Source organism: Poromitra crassiceps, assembly GCF_964638095.1.
Source record: "Poromitra crassiceps genome assembly, chromosome: 16".
In the NCBI taxonomy this organism is placed as follows: domain Eukaryota; kingdom Metazoa; phylum Chordata; class Actinopteri; order Beryciformes; family Melamphaidae; genus Poromitra; species Poromitra crassiceps.
The window spans coordinates 12,266,595-12,287,348 of record NC_139645.1 but is presented as its reverse complement, the minus strand read 5'-3'; the positions used below and the strand labels follow the sequence as shown (position 1 = coordinate 12,287,348).

At 44.6% G+C, this 20,754-nt stretch overlaps 1 protein-coding gene across 1 annotated transcript in view; it reads left to right on the top strand.

Annotated features, from left to right (window-relative positions):
- The window catches only part of ppip5k1a (diphosphoinositol pentakisphosphate kinase 1a), a gene marked incomplete at its 5' end in the record, with an annotated part of 49,387 nt that extends 28,633 nt beyond the window's left edge, over positions 1 to 20,754 (top strand). Inside the window, 6 exons of the mRNA XM_083652908.1 lie at positions 43 to 183; positions 1,026 to 1,119; positions 4,222 to 4,347; positions 18,785 to 18,919; positions 19,423 to 19,536; positions 19,953 to 20,754. Of these exons, the coding sequence (XP_083509034.1) occupies positions 43 to 183; positions 1,026 to 1,119; positions 4,222 to 4,347; positions 18,785 to 18,919; positions 19,423 to 19,536; positions 19,953 to 20,629 (1,287 nt within the window). The 3' untranslated portion in view covers positions 20,630 to 20,754. The remainder of the gene's footprint in view (positions 1 to 42; positions 184 to 1,025; positions 1,120 to 4,221; positions 4,348 to 18,784; positions 18,920 to 19,422; positions 19,537 to 19,952) is intronic.

The window sequence follows — 20,754 nt, the reverse complement described above, 5'->3', positions numbered from 1 at the left end:
CACGCGTGTTCTTCCTCTGTGGTGTTGTTCTGCTCCTGTCAGAACGGGCAGAAACACACCGACCCCGGCAGCCTGGAGGACCTGACGCGTGACGAGACCGACCGGGCCGTCCCGCTGTCCGAGCCGATCAGCATTCAGAGGAGGTCTCCACTCATTCGCAATCGCAAGACTGGGTCTATGGAGGTGAGATGCACAGACACACGCACCTAGGGCAATATCATAACCATATCTCAGTATTTTTAGGCTGAAGGACTGTGTGTGTGTGTGTGTGTGTGTGTGTGTGTGCGTGTGCGTGTGTGTGTGTGTGAGAGCTAAATGTTCAGTTGTGTAACTTGGTGCTTTCACACAATATTGACACAATGAGATTTCTGATAAATAATCATCAGTAATGTGGATATAGTGACTAAAGGCAAATATTAGAAGAGCTACAACAGTGTGGTAAGTTCAGAAAATGACATCACTTTACTGTAATGCAGCCTTTAAAACCAGGAAAAGACAACACCTCTGCTATATTACGATATCCAAAATCTAATACGTTATCTAGTCTCATAACACGATACCAGTATCTCCTGTATATAATACTGATATATTGCCCATGCCTAGTCCATGGAAAATAACAGACTCACTCCACCAGAATCTCCTTGCTCAAATCATTTTCAGAACCATTCTGGACCTGCATGAAAACACTTATCATATCAAATCGCCAGTCTCATATCCATCTTCCTCTGGAAACATACAGCCTTTGTTGACTGTTTATAGATCCTACAGTATTTTAAATTGTGTTTTATAGACCAATAGCTCCCTTACTACCCTGCCCTCTCCTCTTGACCCAGATCATGCTTCATTCTTCAGCCAGCGATGGGGAGTGGTGGTGTCAGGCGCTCTGAATTAGCCTATTACAGTTACCACTGTCTAAAGGGTATGTGTGTGTGTGCGCGTGTGTGTGTGTGTGCGTGTGTGTGTGCGTGTGTGTGTGTGTGTGTGCGTGTGTGTGCGCGCGCGTGCGTGCCATGTTTTGTCCCCAGGTCCTGTCGGAGACGTCATCCTCCAGAACAGGCGGTTACCGGCTGTTCTCGTCCTGCTCACGTCAGTCCCCCGAGATGAAACAAAGTGGACTAGGTAGGTCCTCCCTGCTCTGTTGCTACGGCAACAGTGTTTGCAGGTGACACTAAGTACCGTATGAAATGATCGAGAGTGGGAGGGCCCAGGCACAGATTTCATTCATGTCTTCTGATCTGGGAGGAGGAGTTTTAAATATGGAAATGGGACACTCGCTGCTCTGAATGTGCCAATACAAAATGTAATTGTTTGTGAAGTAAATGTTTTTATTTGCTTGTTTGTTTTGGAAGAAGTCTAGTCCACCTCAATTAGGCTTTGATTAAAGATAATTGTGGTTAAGATGTGTGCATTTTGTTTCAACTTAAATATTCCAGAGTTGAAGATGCAGTTAAATGCAATAATATCCTCTCCAACCTAGAAGTAAATGGTGGTTATTTTTATATTCAGAATTTCTCGATTTGAGTTGCTTGTTAGCTAACATTAAATACGATAGCGTATAACATCCTATTTCTAACAAACATGCGGCGAATAAATTTGCTGGCATAAATTACAGTATAAATAACTGGTGTTCCTCCAAAGTTGCTGATTTAAAAAAGTAACCGCGACAACTTTCAGCTCCCACTGGAACTCTGAACTACTGTTCAAAGCTTAAATGCTTTTAAAACCTAAAATGTGTCTAAAATCTTAAACCTACAGTGCGAGTTCTTGTATCAAGAAACGAGTCAGTCAATTTGAGTGAGATGTTCTTCTTCACTCTCTTGAAAAGCAGCAGCAGCCACATGTTCATATTCAGATTGTGGATTGAGACTAGAAGCTCCATAATAATGGAGTCAAGGTCTTAATGTTAACCTTACGCAGGTCCATGCTGCTTGCCTCCTCGTTCCATCGCAGTAACCTGCTGATCCCTCCCCCCTCCAACTTCAGCCTCATAGACTGACTTACTGGCTGCTCAGCCTGGCAGACTGACTGTTGAAAGACAAATCCACCCTGCAACTCTGTAGCACTGTTAGAAATAGGCTCTTGGTGTTTTTACTTAAAGTCGAGCTGAACCCAAAAATGACTTTTCTTTTCTTTTAGTTCAAATACCTGGGTATGCAGTACACCTATTTAATAATGTATCCAAAACAAATCACAACAATCTAATTTCTTTAGTTTTTCACACTTTTTCACATCAAAAGTTCGTTTTTCAAGATTTCATTGATAACAGTAATGTACAGTTTGCTGACGTCACCTAGTACTAGGGGTGTCACAATATATCGTCCCACGAAATTTCGCGATAGTAAAACGTCACGATATGTATCGTTGAGATGAAATCTCATATCGTGATTTTTTTTTTTTTTTTTTTTTTTTTTTTTTTTCAAAAGTAGACAAAGAAACGTCTTTGTTTGTTGAAGTTCAATGTGTGGAAAGTAGTTCAGTTGAACAAGTCTCTGAAGAGACACATGAGAAGTTATACAGGAGAGAAACCATTCAATTGAGTTTCTGGCAAAACTGAAGATGCATAAAAAATAGATTAAGAAAAGTCTTGTTGTTTGAGTTTGAAGAAAAACTGAAGATGCATAATGAGAATTTATACTGCTGAGAAACCTTTTAGTTCAAAGTAAATCTAAGTGACGGTGTAACTCATTCTATTTCAAGATAAGCCTTATCTCCAATCTCATGTTTTTTCTAGTTGTTATTGTAATAACAATTTCCCACAACAGCATGTTTTGTATTTGTGCATTTCAAATAAAATACTACTTTTCCAGTCATATATTGTCATTATTCAAGTTTAAAAAAATATTGTTAAAATCGTATCGTATCGTATCGTTATCGTGAACCCAGTATCGTGATACGTATCGTATCGTGAACTGAGTGTATCGTGACACCCCTACCTAGTACTATCAAATTTCTGCCCCATTTCAACCAATCATATCACGACATGCAGCTGTCAATCAAATCTCTTCCAAATGAAGTAGAAAATGGCGCCTAGTGCCTGTCATCTGGCAGAATTCCTATCCCATAAACAAACTACGGTACTAACTTGGCCAATTGTTAGAAACATGAACAAAAAACAAAAACTATAATCTCTAAGAATGCAAAGAAATGTAACTGGCTCGTTAAAACGCGCATTCCAGGGATATCGTATTTACAGCAGCGATAATGGCGCGCGCATCCGAGAGCTTGGTTGTCAGGGGTTGCACTTCGGAGATTCCAGGCCGACGTGCTGCACTCTCCGCTCGGCAACACGAAGGCAGCTGGCTGCCTGCGGCTCGCTGAGCTCCACTCAGCCACTAACCTCGCGTCACCAGGCTCTTCCCGAGGGGAGCGCCACAACACACTAAATCCCACTCGATTTGGAGGCGGAACACGCCAGGATTGGCCAAAGGCCAATCCAGTCCCCAGAATTGTCAAATAAAATCATCGACATGATACTATGACCCGCCTCTCAACCTGTCATCTTAGACAAACTATGTTTTCAGTCTGAAACGGACTCATTATGCACGTGACGAACGGGTTCAGTTCGACTTTAAGCGTCAGGTTTTGGGTGTCGGTCCCTCAGAATTTTGCACCAAGAGACGTTCAACAATCATACAGGGAGAGATTGATCGTAGAATAGAAGACAGAAGAGCAAAATCCAATGCAGGCCAGCCACAACACACGTCACTGTTTTCTCTACTGGAGTAAACACTCGCTCTCTTCACGCTATCGCTCTCTCCTCCTGCACATATAACCCACACAGATAAATGCAACAAGTTCAGGCCCTTCCTCCAGACGATGTCGAAAGGCATTCTGGGAAACGTAGGAAATCCACGGCAGGTTGAGGCAAAGTGGGTTCGCCAAAAAAAGTCAATTACAGCACTTTGCAGATTGAGGAGATCTGACAGTGTGAGAGTAGCAGGGTGGATTTGGTCCTTCAGGCGTCATAGACTGACTTAGTGGCTGTTTGAAACCCAGCTGCTCAGAAAGAGTCTGGAGACGGAGAGAGAGAGGTTGGAATGGGTCACAGGGTCTTCCTCAGGGGCCCAGTCTATCTCCCTCTCTCTCTCTTTCTCTCTCTCTGTCTGTCTCTCTCTCTCTCTCTCTCTCTGTCTGTCTCTCTCTCTCTCTCTCTCTTTTGTATGAATAGCATGCATAATCTGTAGTAGTGAGTAACGCTTCCCACCCCCCACCCCCCCGCAGGCTCTCAGTGCGCCGGCCTCTTCAGCACCACCGTCCTCGGTGGTTCCTCTAGCGCCCCCAACCTGCAGGACTACGCACGCACACACCGCAAAAAATTCTCCTCCGGCAGTCTGACCTACAAAGACGGTAGGTGTCTCAGAGCGCGCTCACTTCACTAACCCGCACACAGCAGCTGCACAGCAGTAGTACCTTTGGTAGTAACCTAGGCTTCTCACTCAAATATGAATTAGTTTTAGGATTAGGATGCATCTTTACCAATCCCTGTGGGGAAATCTGACCGCAGGAAGTAAAGGAGGAAACGGATCCAACAAAGATAAACAATAATATAGCTCAACTAACCGTTTCAGCACTAAAACACGTTCAGTAGAAATGCATAGATGGAAGTTTGAAAAAGTACGGGTTACACCATTAAGATGTGAAAGTGTGTAGATTAGCAGCAACAGTAGAACTTAATGGCCTGACATAAGTGACAATTGTTAATGAATGAATGAATGAATACATTTGATCATAATTTCTAAATCGTTATATATGTGCCTTACTTAACAATGAGAGGAAAATACGACTATAAAGAGAACGCAAGTCGTATTGTAAGCAGTGTATTGTAATCATGCTTTCAGTCATGCAATTTATTTTTAGATTTTGTTTGGTTCTAGTCAGCAAAATCGCTGGGTATTTGCATTTTTTTATTTCGTTTTTTTGCCACGCCAGTTTCAGTCAAATTCTTTTATTTATCTTCATCGACTACTATACTTGCATATCTCTGCTTCTAATTTGGCAAGCCTGTACCATACAAATATATAACTAAGATTTGACGTTATTTATGGACACATGCAAAGAACAGTCAGCACAGTGACTTTTGAAAGCGTTTGTTAGCCTGAGATGTTAAGTACCAAACTATGGATTTGAATGCATATTTTGACTTTGGTATAGGGCTACTGCAGTACATGTATGAGCAACAGTTAACTGCCCCTTTGACACTGATATCTTGATGTTCCCATGTTTGTTTTTTGTTGAGTTTTAGTTTTTTCATGGTCCATGTCTGTACTATGGCTGCACTGACTTCCTATTAGAATTGGTCAGAATGAAATCCTGACTTATCCACTGCGCTCAGCATGATCACTCAAATCATCCAGTTTTGAGGATTTATTTATTTGATTTATCTCCACAGAAATGTTTTCGGCCATGCAGGCTTCCTCATTTAGTAACTGTTTGGTAACACTTGACAATAAGGGTACATTAATTAACAGTTAGTTTATGATTGTTTATTAGTAGTTCTTTTTTAGTTACGCTTAATGCAGTAAGCCTTAACCCATTGATACCTGATGCAGCATTTGTGTGTGTATCCCTTTAAGACCGCGAACTGCGTTAACGCGGTTCGCGGTCTTAAAGGGATACGCACACAAATGAGGGATATACACACAAATGCTGCATCAGGTATCAATGGGTTAACCAGCCCTTACTGTAAGTAACAGCCTTGACTTCCTGCCACATTAGTTAACTGTTAGTTAATGCTTACTTACTAAGCATGAACTAACCCTTAATTAATCTGCCCCTCGTTGTAAAGTGTTACCAACAGTTTTTTGTCATGAGCAACCCCATCATTTCACGTCGGCGTCAGTTCCTGCCATAAATACATATTGAACAGCTTATCTACACACAGCAAGTCAGTTAGGTATCAGTACATGTACACGTGCAGTTGATTTCAGCTCGGTTGTAGATCAGAGACCAGCAGCACCACCGTCAGGTGGCATGACATGATGCACCACAGTTTAGACCTCCAAATATTTCAGTTTGTTTTTTGTTCAGCTGCAGGCAAACTACAGCGAGTTAAAACTACTAGTAGCCACCGGTGAGTGGGCTAGTGAAAGTTCCATCCCCACTGGCCTCCCACTACATTTATTTCAGGCTCATTATCTTACAAAACATTCTCTTATGCTCAATACTTTACTGCTACCTAATTGCAGAAGTCATACAGCAATTTCACATTCCTGTCATCCAACTGTATTCATTTTTGCACATACATCTACGTCTGTGTGTATATTAGTCTACATGGATTGCATTTGGAAGGCTGTTTTTTTTTTCTACAGCACTGTATGTGAGAGAACCTCGATAACGTCCAGAGAAATAGTGTAACGTCAGTATTAAATTCAGGGCCTAATGACGCATCGAATCATCACCTTGTTCATGTTTGGCGATTTCTAGCCGACGTGACGTCTGTTGTCCACTAGGTGTCACCGTGGTTTCATGCACGCCTCGTCCCCCCTCGTTCAGCTGCCCACCATCCTCCTCCTGGCCGTCCAGCAGTGTGTCTCACATGTAGTCGTGTTGTCGGTCTCTGTCATCCATCTTGTTACACACCTCATTTTGCAAGAGTCGAGCATTCCATTATGTTCCGCTGCCATAGGCCCGTCTGGTGACATGTGACTGTGAGTGTCTTTTCTGTGTCGTCTTCTGTCTTTTCCTGGAGCTTGTTAAGCTTAGGGAAGCTCCAGTCTAAAACCTAGTCTTCTTGTTAAGCTTAGGGAAGCTCCAGTCTAAAACCTAGTCTTCTTGTTAAGCTTAGGGAAGCTCCAGTCTAAAACCTAGTCTTGTCCACCGGGTTGAAACGACTCCTCGTTGTTGCCTCTGTCACAGACGAGTACATTGCAGAGGGGCTGAATTGCATTTATGAACCTATTCACTGGGACTATAGTATTGTGCACTTTGCCGCTGCGCTGGATGGTTAGAAGTTAGAACTAGTTAGAAAAAAATGGAACGTGGAGAGTAGATCTGGACATCAAACATCTTTTTTTCTTCTCTTCGTCTCACCGTTTTGTCTTCATCTCCTAAATTGAAATCATCTCGTCTCATTTTGCCACCAGAAGATATTTTCCCTAAACTCCTGTATTTCAGCATTAACTTCCTCCTGGCTGCTTAAGTCAGAGTTTCCTCATAAACTGCAACCGCTATTTTCGTTCTTCTCCTCATTTTTTGGTAGCATTTGATTCTTCTTCCCACTGTTGGCGTTCATATCAGAGAAGAGAGTTAGGCATTGATGATGCAATGATGCTGTCCGTTGCTGTGGCCCCATGGTAACACTAGTGAACTTTTTTTTTTATTTCAGAGTTGTTGTCTATGCCGGCAGTAAAACGATTTTCTGTGTCGTTTGCAAAGCATCCGACTAATGGTACGTCTGCTTCTTTCAAGTATATTTCCACTTCCTCACCTCCCCTTTGTCTTGCATGTCTTCAAACTTTGGTTTCTGACCCTTTTTCTTTTGGTTTAATTTCTCATGGTTATTACATGGCCATGGCCCTCCAGCATTCCAGGTTTTCAGTCTGTTTCTGTTCACCTTATTTATTTTTCTTCGTCTACCCATTATGCTTGGACTCTTACTTTTCTAACACTACCTCACATTCTCCTTCTAACCAGGGTTCCCACTGGTCATGGAATATGAGGAATATCATTTTGAGAATTTTTGTGTTTTCCAGACAGAGAATGCCAGGGAATATCGGGGGCGGGGGGATTTTCCAAACATAGGAGTACACCAGAAACTAAACTTCAGCTTCTTTCACACACGGTTACATTGGATATTGGCTTGGCCTTTATCATTCTTAACACGTCACGTTCACAGCGCACTCAAAATGTTTAAAATCTTGGATTGAGAACACCGTTTACTTATTCAAAGCTGCAGGTCGTCTGAAAAATAATCTCTGTAGGTAACGAGATGTTGAACGCGTCGCACCGTTTTTTTGTAAGTGGAGAAACTGAATAACCTTACTACGGTAATTAAACTGATTGGTCCTGTACTAGCAACCAGACCATCGTCCCTTTTTAGGTAGAGCTGCGACCATTAATCGATTAGTTCTCAACTATTAAATTAATCGCAATCTATTTTGATAATCGATTAATCAGTTTGTATAATTGTTTTATTTTTTATTTTTCTTAAATCTGATTCCAACTTCTTAAATGTGTTTGCTTTCTTTACTAGTAAACTTATCTTTTGTGGACAAAACAAGAGATTTGAGGACGTCACCTTGGGCTTTGGGGAAACACGGATTGACGTTTTTCACCGTTTTCTGACATTTCATAGATGAAACAACGAATCAACTAATCGAGAAAGTAATGGACGGATTAATCGACAATGAAAAGAAACATTAGTTGCAGTCCTTTTTTAAAGAAAGAAAGGAAAAACTCTTAGGAAAAAGGTCCTTTTTCAAACTATTTAAATAAATAAATAAATAAATAAATACCTAAATAAATAAATAAATAAATACCGGTACCTAAATAAATAAATAAATAAATAAATAAGGCAGCATAAGCATACCATACCGGGAACTAAAACCATAGAATTTGACACTGAGCCAAGGGTGGGAACCCTGTGTAACATCCTGCATCAAGTATTTATCACCATCACCCAATGATGAGTATTTTTTCAGTGGACAGTGGATAGATTGTGTGTGCGTGTGCGTGTGCGTATGTGTGTGTGTGTGTGTGTGTGTGTGTGTGTGTGTGTCTGTGTCTGTGTCTGTGTGTGTGTGTGTCAAGTAATGAATTACTTGAAATGTGCACATGTGACCATCTTTGAGGATGGGGATTGATTGAACCCACCAACAGCACACCGATGATGTTTGACCCTTCCCCCGTTTGTCTGACCTCTGACCTCAGCCCTCTGGATTCTCACTCTGTAATGATTCGTAAGAAGAATCCATACTATTGAACTGGGAAAGGGTTCAAGGATTGCTCATCCCATCTCCTACTGTATGTACTGTACGTCCGTCATGACGTTTGACTGATCTGTCTTTTTTGAAGCCTCAAATACTTCCCAATGTTTTCAGTGCACAAGTGGGTGTGGGTGGGTGTGTTGGTTGGGTGGTTGCACGTTCAAGACTAGTACAAATGTTCAACTTGTTTTTTTATTTGCCTCTGAGTATCTCCTACTCTGCACATTGGTTATCTATATCTATCTATCTATCTATACATCTATCTATCTATATCTATAAAAGGGAGCTAGGGCTATGTTTGTCTGTCTGTCTGTCCAGAAGTAGAAAAATGCGAGCACACTCGGAGAGTGAACAAAGAGGTCCGGTGCACGGCACAAGTACAGATTAAACAAGCAGAAAAAGCCAGCACTCAAAAAGTCCTTTTCAATATTTAATTTACCTCAGTCAGGAATACAGCACATACATGTTTCGGCCCTACGGCCTTCCTCAGTGTGGTGCAGTACAAGGCGGAGATGACGTTTATAAAGCAGTCTGTCTGTCTGTCCCACTGATGACATCATCAGTGATGTCATAAATTATGACATCGGTGATTTCAGAGGCATTGTGACATCACACACACACAGAACAAGAGACCGACACACACACACACGCACACGCGCACACACACACACAAAGTCGCAGTGATGATGTCATCAGGGATGTCATAAATTGTGACATCATCAGTGATGTCAGAGGCATTGTGACATCATCAGTGATGTCATAAGAGTCCCACTGATGATGTCATCAGTGATGTCATAAGAGCAAAATCAAGGGGCACTGAAAGAAGTGAGAGTCTGGCTTCAGACCCCCATCTTCAACAGCTCCAGGACAGGTGATCCAGCATCGCTGAAGTAGGCCATCAAGGAGCAGCCAGGGCGAGGCCGAGCTGCATATGCCATCAAGGAGCAGCCAGGGCGAGGCCGAGCTGCATATGCCATCAAGGAGCAGCCAGGGCGAGGCCGAGCTGCATATGCCATCAAGGAGCAGCCAGGGCGAGGCCGAGCTGCGTATGCGAGCTGCAGGGTGGGCGAGCCTAGGAATCGAGCGCCCGCACCACGTAGAGCGCGAGATGCCTAGTTTGATACATGTTTGATCACTCAAGTATGGATGATCAGAGGGAAACAGTTACTATAGCAGCAGGTCTTTACATTGTCAGTGTGAATCACTCAGCTCTATGGTCTGACTCTGAACTTAAAGCAACACCCTATTTCACTAGAAAACAGACTGCTTTGAATGGTTCCAAGTGATGCTCAGTCAAGAATCTGCGTGTTGAATCACGTCACGGTCTCTGGGTTGAATCCAATCCATATTCCATAACCAAGACATCAATGGTTTGCCTGTAGATATGGAAAGTTATCTGTCTTATGGGCATTACACTTGCTACAATACTGCTGACTATACTATAGTTGTGTTGATGCAGTGTCCCGGTGGAAAATGGCTGTGAAAGCTGTCTGTTAATAGGGAGAGTGGTGAAGTGCGTGAGATTGCCCTCTGCTATTGGCTGATGTTTGGTTCCAGGTGGTGTCTCCTTCTGCAGAGGACAGGTGGTGACATAATTTGGCACTGAAGATCAGCCAATAGCAGATGGCCATTTCACTATGGCAGTTTTTACCGTGAGATGTCAGGCTTGACCTTGATTTGGATTTGGGGTTTAGTTCCTCTTTAAATATAACACCATGCAAAAACTCATTCAGTCTAGTCCTAATTGGAATTCTACACACTACACTGTATTAAAGGAATAGTTCACCAAAAAATTAAAATTCTGTCATCATGCCAAATGACACACATTAATCGATCTTCCATTAATTGTTGACATCCCTAGTTGGGAAGACGTGCCCATGTGTTTCATCGCCTGATTTGTTTATGTCTGATGCTGATGCTCTAGTGCAACATCTAGTGGGCTAAAAAAATGCATATAGTGCCTTTAAAGTCGAACTGAACCTGTTCGTCACGTGCATAATGAGTCCGTTTCAGACTGAAAACATAGTTTGTCTAAGATGACAGGTTGAGAGCGGGTCATAGTATCATGTCGATGATTTTATTTGACGATTCTGGGGACTGGATTGGGCTTTGGCCAATCCTGGCGTGTTCCGCCTCCAAATCGAGTGGTATTCAGTGTGTTGCAGCGCTCCCCTTGGGAAGAGCCTTTTGACGGGAGGAGTGGATGTCAGCGACCCGCAGGCAACCAGCTGCCTTCGTGTTGCCGAGCGGAGAGTGCAGCACGTCGGCCTGGAATCTCCGAAGTGCGACCCCTGACAACCAAGCTCTCGGATGCGCGCGCCATTATCGCTACGATATCCCTGGAATGCGCGTTTTAACGAGCCAGTTACATTTCTTTGCATTCATTATAGTTTTTTGTTCATGTTTCTAACAAGTTAGTAGTTAGTTTATGGGATAGGAATTCTGCCATATGACAGGCACTAGGCGCCATTTTCTACTTCATTTGGAAGAGAAAATTATCCAGAAATGAAGATTTGATTGACAGCTGCATGTCGTGATATGATTGGTTGAAATGGGGTAGAAATTTGATAGTACTAGGTGACGTCAGCAAACTGTACATTACTGTTATCAATGAAATCTTGAAAAATGAACTTTTGATGTGAAAAAGTGATTTTTTTTGCATACATTATTAAATAGGTGCACTGCATACCCAGGTATTTGAACTAAAAGAAAAAGAAAAGTCATTTTTGGGTTCAGCTCGACTTTAAGCTCAGTATGTTTTTTTCCTGTATGTATCATTCACTTTAGGGACGCAGGATGACACGTCGGCCATAGCCGTGTTTCCGTCTCTGTGGTGGGCGGCGACAGGTACGACAGCCTGGTGCTGCAGCTGCCTGTGTTTAACAGCTTCATGGAAAGAACATGGATTCTCTAACTACCGTAAATTCCGGACTATAAGCCGCACCGGTGTATAAGCCGCACCTGCAAAGTTGACTATTTTTTTCTTATATAAGCCGCACCGGACTATAAGCCGCGGGTGTTTTAATGGTATTTTTTTTTTTTTTTTTTTTGTGTTTTAATGTTTAATTACCATATGTAAGGGTTCATGCACAGAGGGGATTGTCGGGAAAGAGATGGCTGTTTGAGGAAGCTCCCATTTATTAACATTTCAACAAAACAACATAACACAACACCACCTGTGTTGTTATTTACAGTGCACACGGTGTCATACAGTGTCATACAGTGTGGTGAAAAGAGGGCAAGAGAGGAAATTAAAACAGAAGTGGATTTATAGTTAGAAAGAGTGCTAAAAAAGAGAGATTTTTTTTTTTTTTGGGAAAAAATCCATAGATAAGCCGCACCGTTATATAAGCCGCAGGGGCCAAAAAAGGCCAAAAAACGGGAAAAAAGGTGCGGCTTATAGTCCGGAATTTACGGTAAATCAGTTCTCTTCATCGATTTGAATGTGGCAACGATCTTTCTCTGCATGCGTAACAGCTTCCACATTGTGGTGTTATATTCTAATTTTGGCTAGCAAAACTGAATGGGTGGCTGCAAGACTTTGAATTGTCATTTTGATCAACACTTTGGGGTCTTTATTGCTTGTTGTAAAATGTAGCAGATGATTGTCACATCACAGTTGCTCCTCCGTGGGTTCTCACTCAGCATTAAATGGATTGTTTTTTATTCTTAGTAGCAGCTTTCTTATACAGATATTAAAGGCGTACTATGCAGGATTGTCGTCATTTGCTGTTTTGTAAACACACAGCTTTCAAAGTTGAGCCAACTTTGCAACTTTGTTCCACGAGAGAGAGAGAGCTGTGGTCGAGCGAGAACAGAGAGTGAATGGAGAGAGAGAGAGCGGTGCTGGGACAACAAAACCGGTGAATCAGAGGAATAAAACGTTATCTCTTTTTTATTGTTTCACAGCGGTTACATTCTAAAGCCCCGAACACACCGGGTCGGCCATCGGCATTGTCTGTGCCGTCGGTGAGCGTCTTTAGTCCTAGCCTTTGCGGTGTGGCACTAGTAGTCGGCGGCTTTTTTTCCGGACGATCAGCGTCAGGCCGTCGGTGAGAGAAAGCGCTCTGATTGGCTGGTCGGCTGGTTAAGCGAAGCAGTGCTCATTTTTCAACTTCGTCTCATCAGATCATTCCAATACACATATATGTTTGCGATATACGATGTGACCTTCAGGAAAGCCCCTTGAGACTGTCGCTGCATACTTACAAAAAACATCGTAAATTATTTTTAATCCGCTATTTTTTCATATATATACAGTATATTTTTTGTTTTGGTCCTAGTGCAATGTTCTATGGTCTCTCCTGATTCTAAATTTATTGGAATCATTTGGTTTAACTGAGTAAAACTATTTTTATAAGCATTTTACGAAATGTATATGGGAAAATAAATGGTGGAAGAAAGGTCTCTGGTACGCATGCTGAAGCAGGTCAACTTTGGCTCTCTACAAACCGGGGCTAGGACCACATCAAGTCATATCAATCCACAGAAGCAAGTCCGGTAAATTTAACGGTAAATTTAGCTCATTCGCGACACCCGGTGGCAAAAAAATAAATAAACCGCTGTACATTATCCGCTCGCTGTGCAAGATCCCTTACATAAGTGATGATTGAGAGAGATTACTTTTGAATGAGTCTAATTCTATAGATTGTTTAAGGAAACTCCTGCATAGAATGCCTTCAAAGGGATTCATAGAGACTCTGCAGAGGAGCAAGGTGCTGCTTGGGGCGTTGTTGGAACGGTCGAGGTGTTTTCTGCAGGAGTCGTGTGTCAGCGTTGTGTCGGATGGTTTTTAGCGTGAAATATTGCTTGAACGTGATTTGCTGCTCTCTCTCTGTCCTGTGGCCAGGATGACCTATCGGCTGCATCTATCACCCCCTCCCCCCCCCAAACACACATACACCACCACACCCCCTGCTCTCACCCCCTCCCCCCCAAACACACATACACCACCACACCCCCTGCTCTCACCCCCTTCCCCCCCAAACACACATACACCACACCCCCTGCTCTCACCCCCTCCCCCCCAAACACACATACACCACACCCCCTGCTCTCACCCCCTCCCCCCCAAACACACATACACCACACCCCCTGCTCTGTCCTCCCCTCCCTCTCTCCTCACGTCTCCTTTCATCACTTTGCCTCCCACCTTCTCATCCTCTCCGTCTCGTCCTTCTGTCCTCTCGTCTGTCCTTCTTGTCCGTCCCTTCCTCCCAGTTTGCATTCTATCGTTTCATCTCCTCTGCATTGTCTCCCCCCCCCCCACTCCTCCACTCCTCCACTGCTCTGTCCTTCCTCGCTCTCCCTCTTCTTCCCCAGAGCCTCTGGAGGAGCACCACGTGGCCCAGGTGTTGAGGAGTTTCTCCACCGACCTCAGCCTGGGCCGGCATCTCCCTCTGGACGGGGCGCTGGCCCACCACCTCCACCAGTGCTCCTACCACCTCCGCCTCTTCCGAAACTGGCTCATCTCCGGCCAGGACCCCCTAGAGTACCTCTACGGTCAGCCCTTGGCCCCCCGTCCCCCCACCCTCCTCCTTACCTCGGCGCCCGCTCACGGTTTAGTTGGGCCTGTGCTTGTTCTGCGGTTGGCTCTTGTGCTTTGCCTCCTTGGTGTTTTCTGCATGCTTGCCTGATGCTGTGGTTACGCAGATTGCAACGCCGGAGTGGAGTGGTGTGCGAGTCGTTTCCTCGTTGGATTTTCGAGGCATTTGTGTCGCTACGGCAACCGCTGAGCTTCTCCCTCTGCACTAATCTGTAAACCCTCGGCACAGAGTTTGTCATTTTGGCTCGTCGGATGGAGCTCGTCACAGCTAGTGAGATGTGAAACCACTCTTAGATTTCCTGTAACTAGGGATGCACATTTCAATCAATTGCCTCAATCTACCATCAGTCAGGTTAACGATCAATTAATCGAGTAATCGGTAAAAACACAGCTTTTGACATAGAAAATACAAAACGTGTTTTTGCACCTGGTTTGTTAGGCCTACTCAACAATTTAATAAACTAAGCAAATCTTAAAAGACCTTCCTGCGTTCCCTGTTATAGACCCTTTTCACGGGGGCCATTTTGTGTCGAAAAGGCAGGGTAAACACAGGTGCAAGCAAAACCCTAATGAGGGTTTCCAACTTCCATGATTGGAAGTTGGAAACCCTCATTACTGCTTGTAGGCGTGCTGTATTTCAACATTGTATTACAATGTACTGTATACAATGAATTCTGTTTGTCTTTTCTGGTGTAATTCTACACTGGACTTTTCACCTGCGCAGTGAACGTTAAATTGCACCCCGTTTGTGGTAAATGATTTCAGCAAAATATGAGAAATATCATACATTGTGGATTAATCAGTTAATATAGCCTACGTTTGATCGATTCAATTCTTAACAGCGATTCATCGATTTCTACATGTATCTAGAAAGCAAGTTACTGGTAAGTGATGTCATTCCCAAGGGCTGGTAATAATCACAGGGATATATATCGATATCAATATATTTCACAATATGGCTCATGTGTGAAATCACATTACATAATAAAACTAATGTTCATTTCATCGAACCGAATGGTAAGGTTGGGTGTGATGTCAAACAAAACAGAAATATTCAAATACTATTCCTACCAATGTACATACCTCATTTTATCACAAAATGTGCTTGTCCTCATCAATTTCGACGGCAGAAATGTGTCCCGATATTAAAAAAAGAAAATCTTCATATCATCACAATAGGATTCCACTGAAAGACGATCAACAATAATATTAAATGATCGCCCAGCCCTATGGTAAACTACAAAAAATGACCTGCGAAGAATACATTTTACTGTCCAAAACAGATTAGAAATATGTCAGCCTGCCTGTTTTCACTACTATGCTGTGAGTAGAATGTTAATGTAGAACTTGCTCAGTCACAGTATAGCACCAATAAAGTTTGTAATTCATGGTGGAGTGCGGTGGAGTGCGGGAGAGTTCACATGGGGTCAGGGAACATTTTGAAGCGTATTTTCAAAGTGAACTTCAGACCCTGTGTAAGTGGTCTTTTGCTTTCTCAGAATAACACGCGCTGCTGCCCCCTGTGTTTACTGCAACCTCTTCCAATAGAAGGCAGTCTGCCACCCTCGCAGTAGCAGGTAGTAATTACATGTATGCACACAAGCGAGACAGCGACAACAACAAAATATTTCCATTTTATGTTGAGTCAAGTGAAGCCATAATTAACCCGAGTAGGTATGAGGAATATGCTCAAGCGAGGCCCGTTCCTCCTCCCAGTTAGGGCAAAGCAGGGCTTTTCAAAGTCTGAGGCTTATGACACTACTTTTGCATTACTTTCACCAAAACAACAGCAGCAGCAGAATGACATCGCCGCCCCGGAACCATCCCAAAAAAGAATCTAAACCATCTTGAAGCCCGTGTAAACCATCCACAATTCTAAATGTTATCCTTTTCCTTTGTTATTGTCACCTATAGTGGTTATTTGCATAAAAACAATGGAACAATTAGATTAGGAAATTATTGTATCTTTATTTAAATGTGCTTTGATTAAAAAAGAAGTGTACCTCAATTTGTAACTTGTGTTACTTGACAAAGTAACTGGAATAATAGTACTGAAATCCTATTGGTAATACTAAGTTATATTACTGAGTTACTGCTAATATATTACATGTAATATGTTACTCTTCTAAGGAGTTACCCCCAACTCTGGTAATCGGTGCCCCCAACAGTTCAGTTAAGAGTTTAATTTGAACTCTAACCAGCATGTGAGTTTGCCTGTACATCTGTGTTATACTCGCACCCTGAGTGGCTTTGCGGTTGGACATGGTAAAACAACACCTTGAGAGGTTTAGATAACCTAGGCCTGGTTTGGTGCTGTGTGACTGTAAAGAGCTCTCTGTGATTGATTAGAACCTAGACGAGGCCTGGTTTGGTGCTGTGTGACTGTAAAGAGCTCTCTGTGATTGATTAGATAACCTAGACGACGAGGCCTGGTTTGGTGCTGTGTGACTGTAAAGAGCTCTCTGTGATTGATTAGAACCTAGACGAGGCCTGGTTTGGTGCTGTGTGACTGTAAAGAGCTCTCTGTGATTGATTAGATAACCTAGACGACGAGGCCTGGTTTGGTGCTGTGTGACTGTAAAGAGCTCTCTGTGATTGATTAGATAACCTAGACGAGGCCTGGTTTGGTGCTGTGTGACTGTAAAGAGCTCTCTGTGATTGATTAGATAACCTAGACGAGGCCTGGTTTGGTGCTGTGTGACTGTAAAGAGCTCTCTGTGATTGATTAGATAACCTAGACGAGGCCTGGTTTGGTGCTGTGTGACTGTAAAGGGCTCTCTGTGATTGATTAGATAACCTAGATGAAGGCCTGGTTTGGTGCTGTGACTGTCTGTGATTAATTAGATAACCTAGACGACGAGGCCTGGTTTGGTGCTGTGTGACTGTAAAGAGCTCTCTGTGATTGATTAGATAACCTAGATGAGGCCTGGTTTGGTGCTGTGTGACTGTAAAGAGCTCTCTGTGATTGATTAGATAACCTAGACAAGGCCTGGTTTGGTGCTGTGACTGTCTGTGATTGATTAGATAACCTAGACGAGGCCTGGTTTGGTGCTGTGTGACTGTAAAGAGCTCTCTGTGATTGATTAGATAACCTAGACAAGGCCTGGTTTGGTGCTGTGACTGTCTGTGATTGATTAGATAACCTAGACGAGGCCTGGTTTGGTGCTGTGTGACTGTAAAGAGCTCTCTGTGATTGATTAGATAACCTAGACGAGGCCTGGTTTGGTGCTGTGTGACTGTAAAGGGCTCTCTGTGATTGATTAGATAACCTAGACGAAGGCCTGGTTTGGTGCTGTGACTGTCTGTGATTAATTAGATAACCAAGATGACGAGGCCTGGTTTGGTGCTGTGTGACTGTAAAGAGCTCTCTGTGATTGATTAGATAACCTAGACGAAGCCTGGTTTGGTGCTGTGTGACTGTAAAGAGCTCTCTGTGATTGATTAGATAACCTAGACGAGGCCTGGTTTGGTGCTGTGTGACTGTAAAGGGCTCTCTGTGATTGATTAGATAACCTAGATGAAGGCCTGGTTTGGTGCTGTGACTGTCTGTGATTAATTAGATAACCTAGACGACGAGGCCTGGTTTGGTGCTGTGTGACTGTAAAGAGCTCTCTGTGATTGATCATTAGATAACCTAGACGAAGCCTGGTTTGGTGCTGTGTGACTGTAAAGGGCTCTCTGTGATTGATTAGATAACCTAGACGAAGCCTGGTTTGGTGTCTGTGATTGATGTGAAACCACACTGATTGTAAACTAACAGCGGATGAACTGCCTCTCAATAAACCTGTGGGACTTGGCCAGCTTTGACTGCTGTACGGTGCTGTTAGAGCTGCAGGTGTTTGGACTGGCTAGAAAAGGACTGCTTGACAAAAGACCACAACGGTATGTTTTTATTTTGAGATCTGCTTGCTTTTGTAAAAATGGGAGTGAGGCGTTAAAACACTTACCGGTAATAGACTTATCAGTTTTTGTTCTGTTGTGTGTGGACATGTAGCATGGGCTTTTTTGCATCTTGAAATGGACCGACTAGAGCGGCTGGCAGAGATTCACAGTGAGGTCTAGCACTTCTTAGCGGTTCCGAACCGACCCTGATTTCACCGATCGAGATCAGCTGAGATTCTAGACTGGAGCCAAAAAGGTCCAGATCAACAGGACCTGGATTTTAGAGTGCTGTGTGGAGGCTTCTGGGTGGCATCGGGGTGGTGGGTTGGGTGGAAGTGGTTCTGCCTGCTCCCCTCTCCCCTCTGCTGGCTGCAGGCTAACCAAGGCTGACCTGCTCCTGTGGGCCCCCGGCCGCCGTCTCTCTGTCCCGCAGGTTTCGAGGGCTGCTCGATGGTGCCCTCTATCTATCCCCTGGAGACGCTGCACAACTCGCTCTCCCTCAAACAGGTCAACGAGTTCCTCACCACCACTTGTGAGAACGCAGGGGACGCGCAGTCCAGGAGCAGAGGTAAGAAGCAAACGACACCGGATGTCCAAAATGTGTCATTCAGGGTCACCCGGGTACTAGTGCAGCGGTAGACCAAGACGAGGGTCACAGGTTCAAGCCCCCTCCCCCGTGTTGGACAGGCATCCGTACAGGCACAATTGGCCGTGTGCAGGGTGGGAAGTCGGTTAAGAGTATGTGTCCTTGTCACTGCACTAGTGCCTCCTCTTGTCAGTCGGGGGCACCTGTTCGGGGGAGAGGGGAACTGGGGGGAATAGCGTGATCCTCCCACGCGTTACGCCCTGCCGGTAAAACTCCTCGCTGTCAGGTGAGAAGAAGCAGCTTGTGACTTCACATGTATCGGAGGAAGCATGGTGCTAGTCTACGACTCTCCCCAGATCGGCAGAGGGGGTGTAACCACGACCGGGGACAGCTAGGGGAAATTGGCCGAGTACAACTGGGGAGAAAACGGGGGGGAAAAATCCAAAAAGCACACTTGATCCGTGGTCCTTTCTTTATCCCCGCAGCTCTGTCGGCCATGTTCGACACCCAGAACCAGCCGTCAGTGGACTCGTACATGATGCCCCAGAGAGTCCTGTCGTCCTCCCTCAGGTCTCGTGGTTCTGACAGACCTCCTTGGTGTGAGTATCACTATCACCACATCTCCTCATTAACGCCCCGATTGGACACGTCTAGGTGTTGTTTCTTTGACAAATGTAAATAGTTAAGTTGATCCTATATATAATAATAATGATAATAATAATAATTATTATTATTATTAAAGGGCGGCTGCCTTAGAGAATGTAAAATATAAGATAGTTTTGATTTGTTTAACACTTGTTTTGGTCACTGCATGATTCCATTTGTGTTACTTCATAGTTTTGATGTGTTTATTATTATTCTAAAAATGTGTAAAATACAGTAGTAAAGAACAAAGACAAATGCCAGTGCCCAAACGTGATTGTTAGTGTAAGTTTTGTTCTGTAGTTCCGTCTGGTCTCTCTCTTCTCGTTCATTTCTCTTGGCACTATGGCTCTGTTGGTTTCTGTCCCTGCAGACAGCAGCGGTCCGTCCAGCACCATGTCCAGTGCGGGGCCGTCTTCTCCCACCACGGCGGACACCTCCCCTCGCTTCAGCTTCAGCGACAAGGTGACCCTGACCCCTCAGAGCAGTGAGGAAGCTCACTCCTCTCAGCACGTCTCCTCCTCCCAGGCTGCGCCCGCCGCCGTCGGCTCGCGACCTCTCGACCCCGCCTCCCCCGAGCTTTCTACTCCGACTAGCCCCGCAGACGAGCCGCCACCTCCCGGCGACGCACCGGAGGGCGCTGCCGAGCGCGGCGCCGATACCGATACCACTCGCCGGCCCTCGAGTCCCGAACACACGCGGGAGGACGAGGCGGACGAGGCGGCAGTGGAAGCCTCCGGCCACGGGGCTCCGGACCCCGGGCCGCTCGGACCGCCCTGCTCCCCGCTCGGTGACCTCTCTCTGGGCCGGATGGACGGCTACTGCGGCGGCCTGCCCGGTCCTCTCCCGGTGCTGCTGGAGCTCAGAGAGAGCGGCAGCGAGGCCGGCTCCAGCTCCCAGACGCCACAGTCTCCCGAGGGGCCCGGCCAGTTCTTCCACACCCAGGAGTCGGTGGAGCTGTGGCGGGACGGCCCGGGCGCCCTCTCCCATCCTGGGACGCCGCTGTGCGAGGTCGGCGCCACTCACACAGCAGCAGCAGCAGAGCCTTAGGTGGTCTCCTGTGGCGTCGACAGCTACAGGATAAAAGCATACATTGCTTCACAAGGCCTACGCGCCTGTCAGAAACTCAGAAAAGTGACTGCTTACAACTACTGTATCTTTTAGAGCGCGTTCGT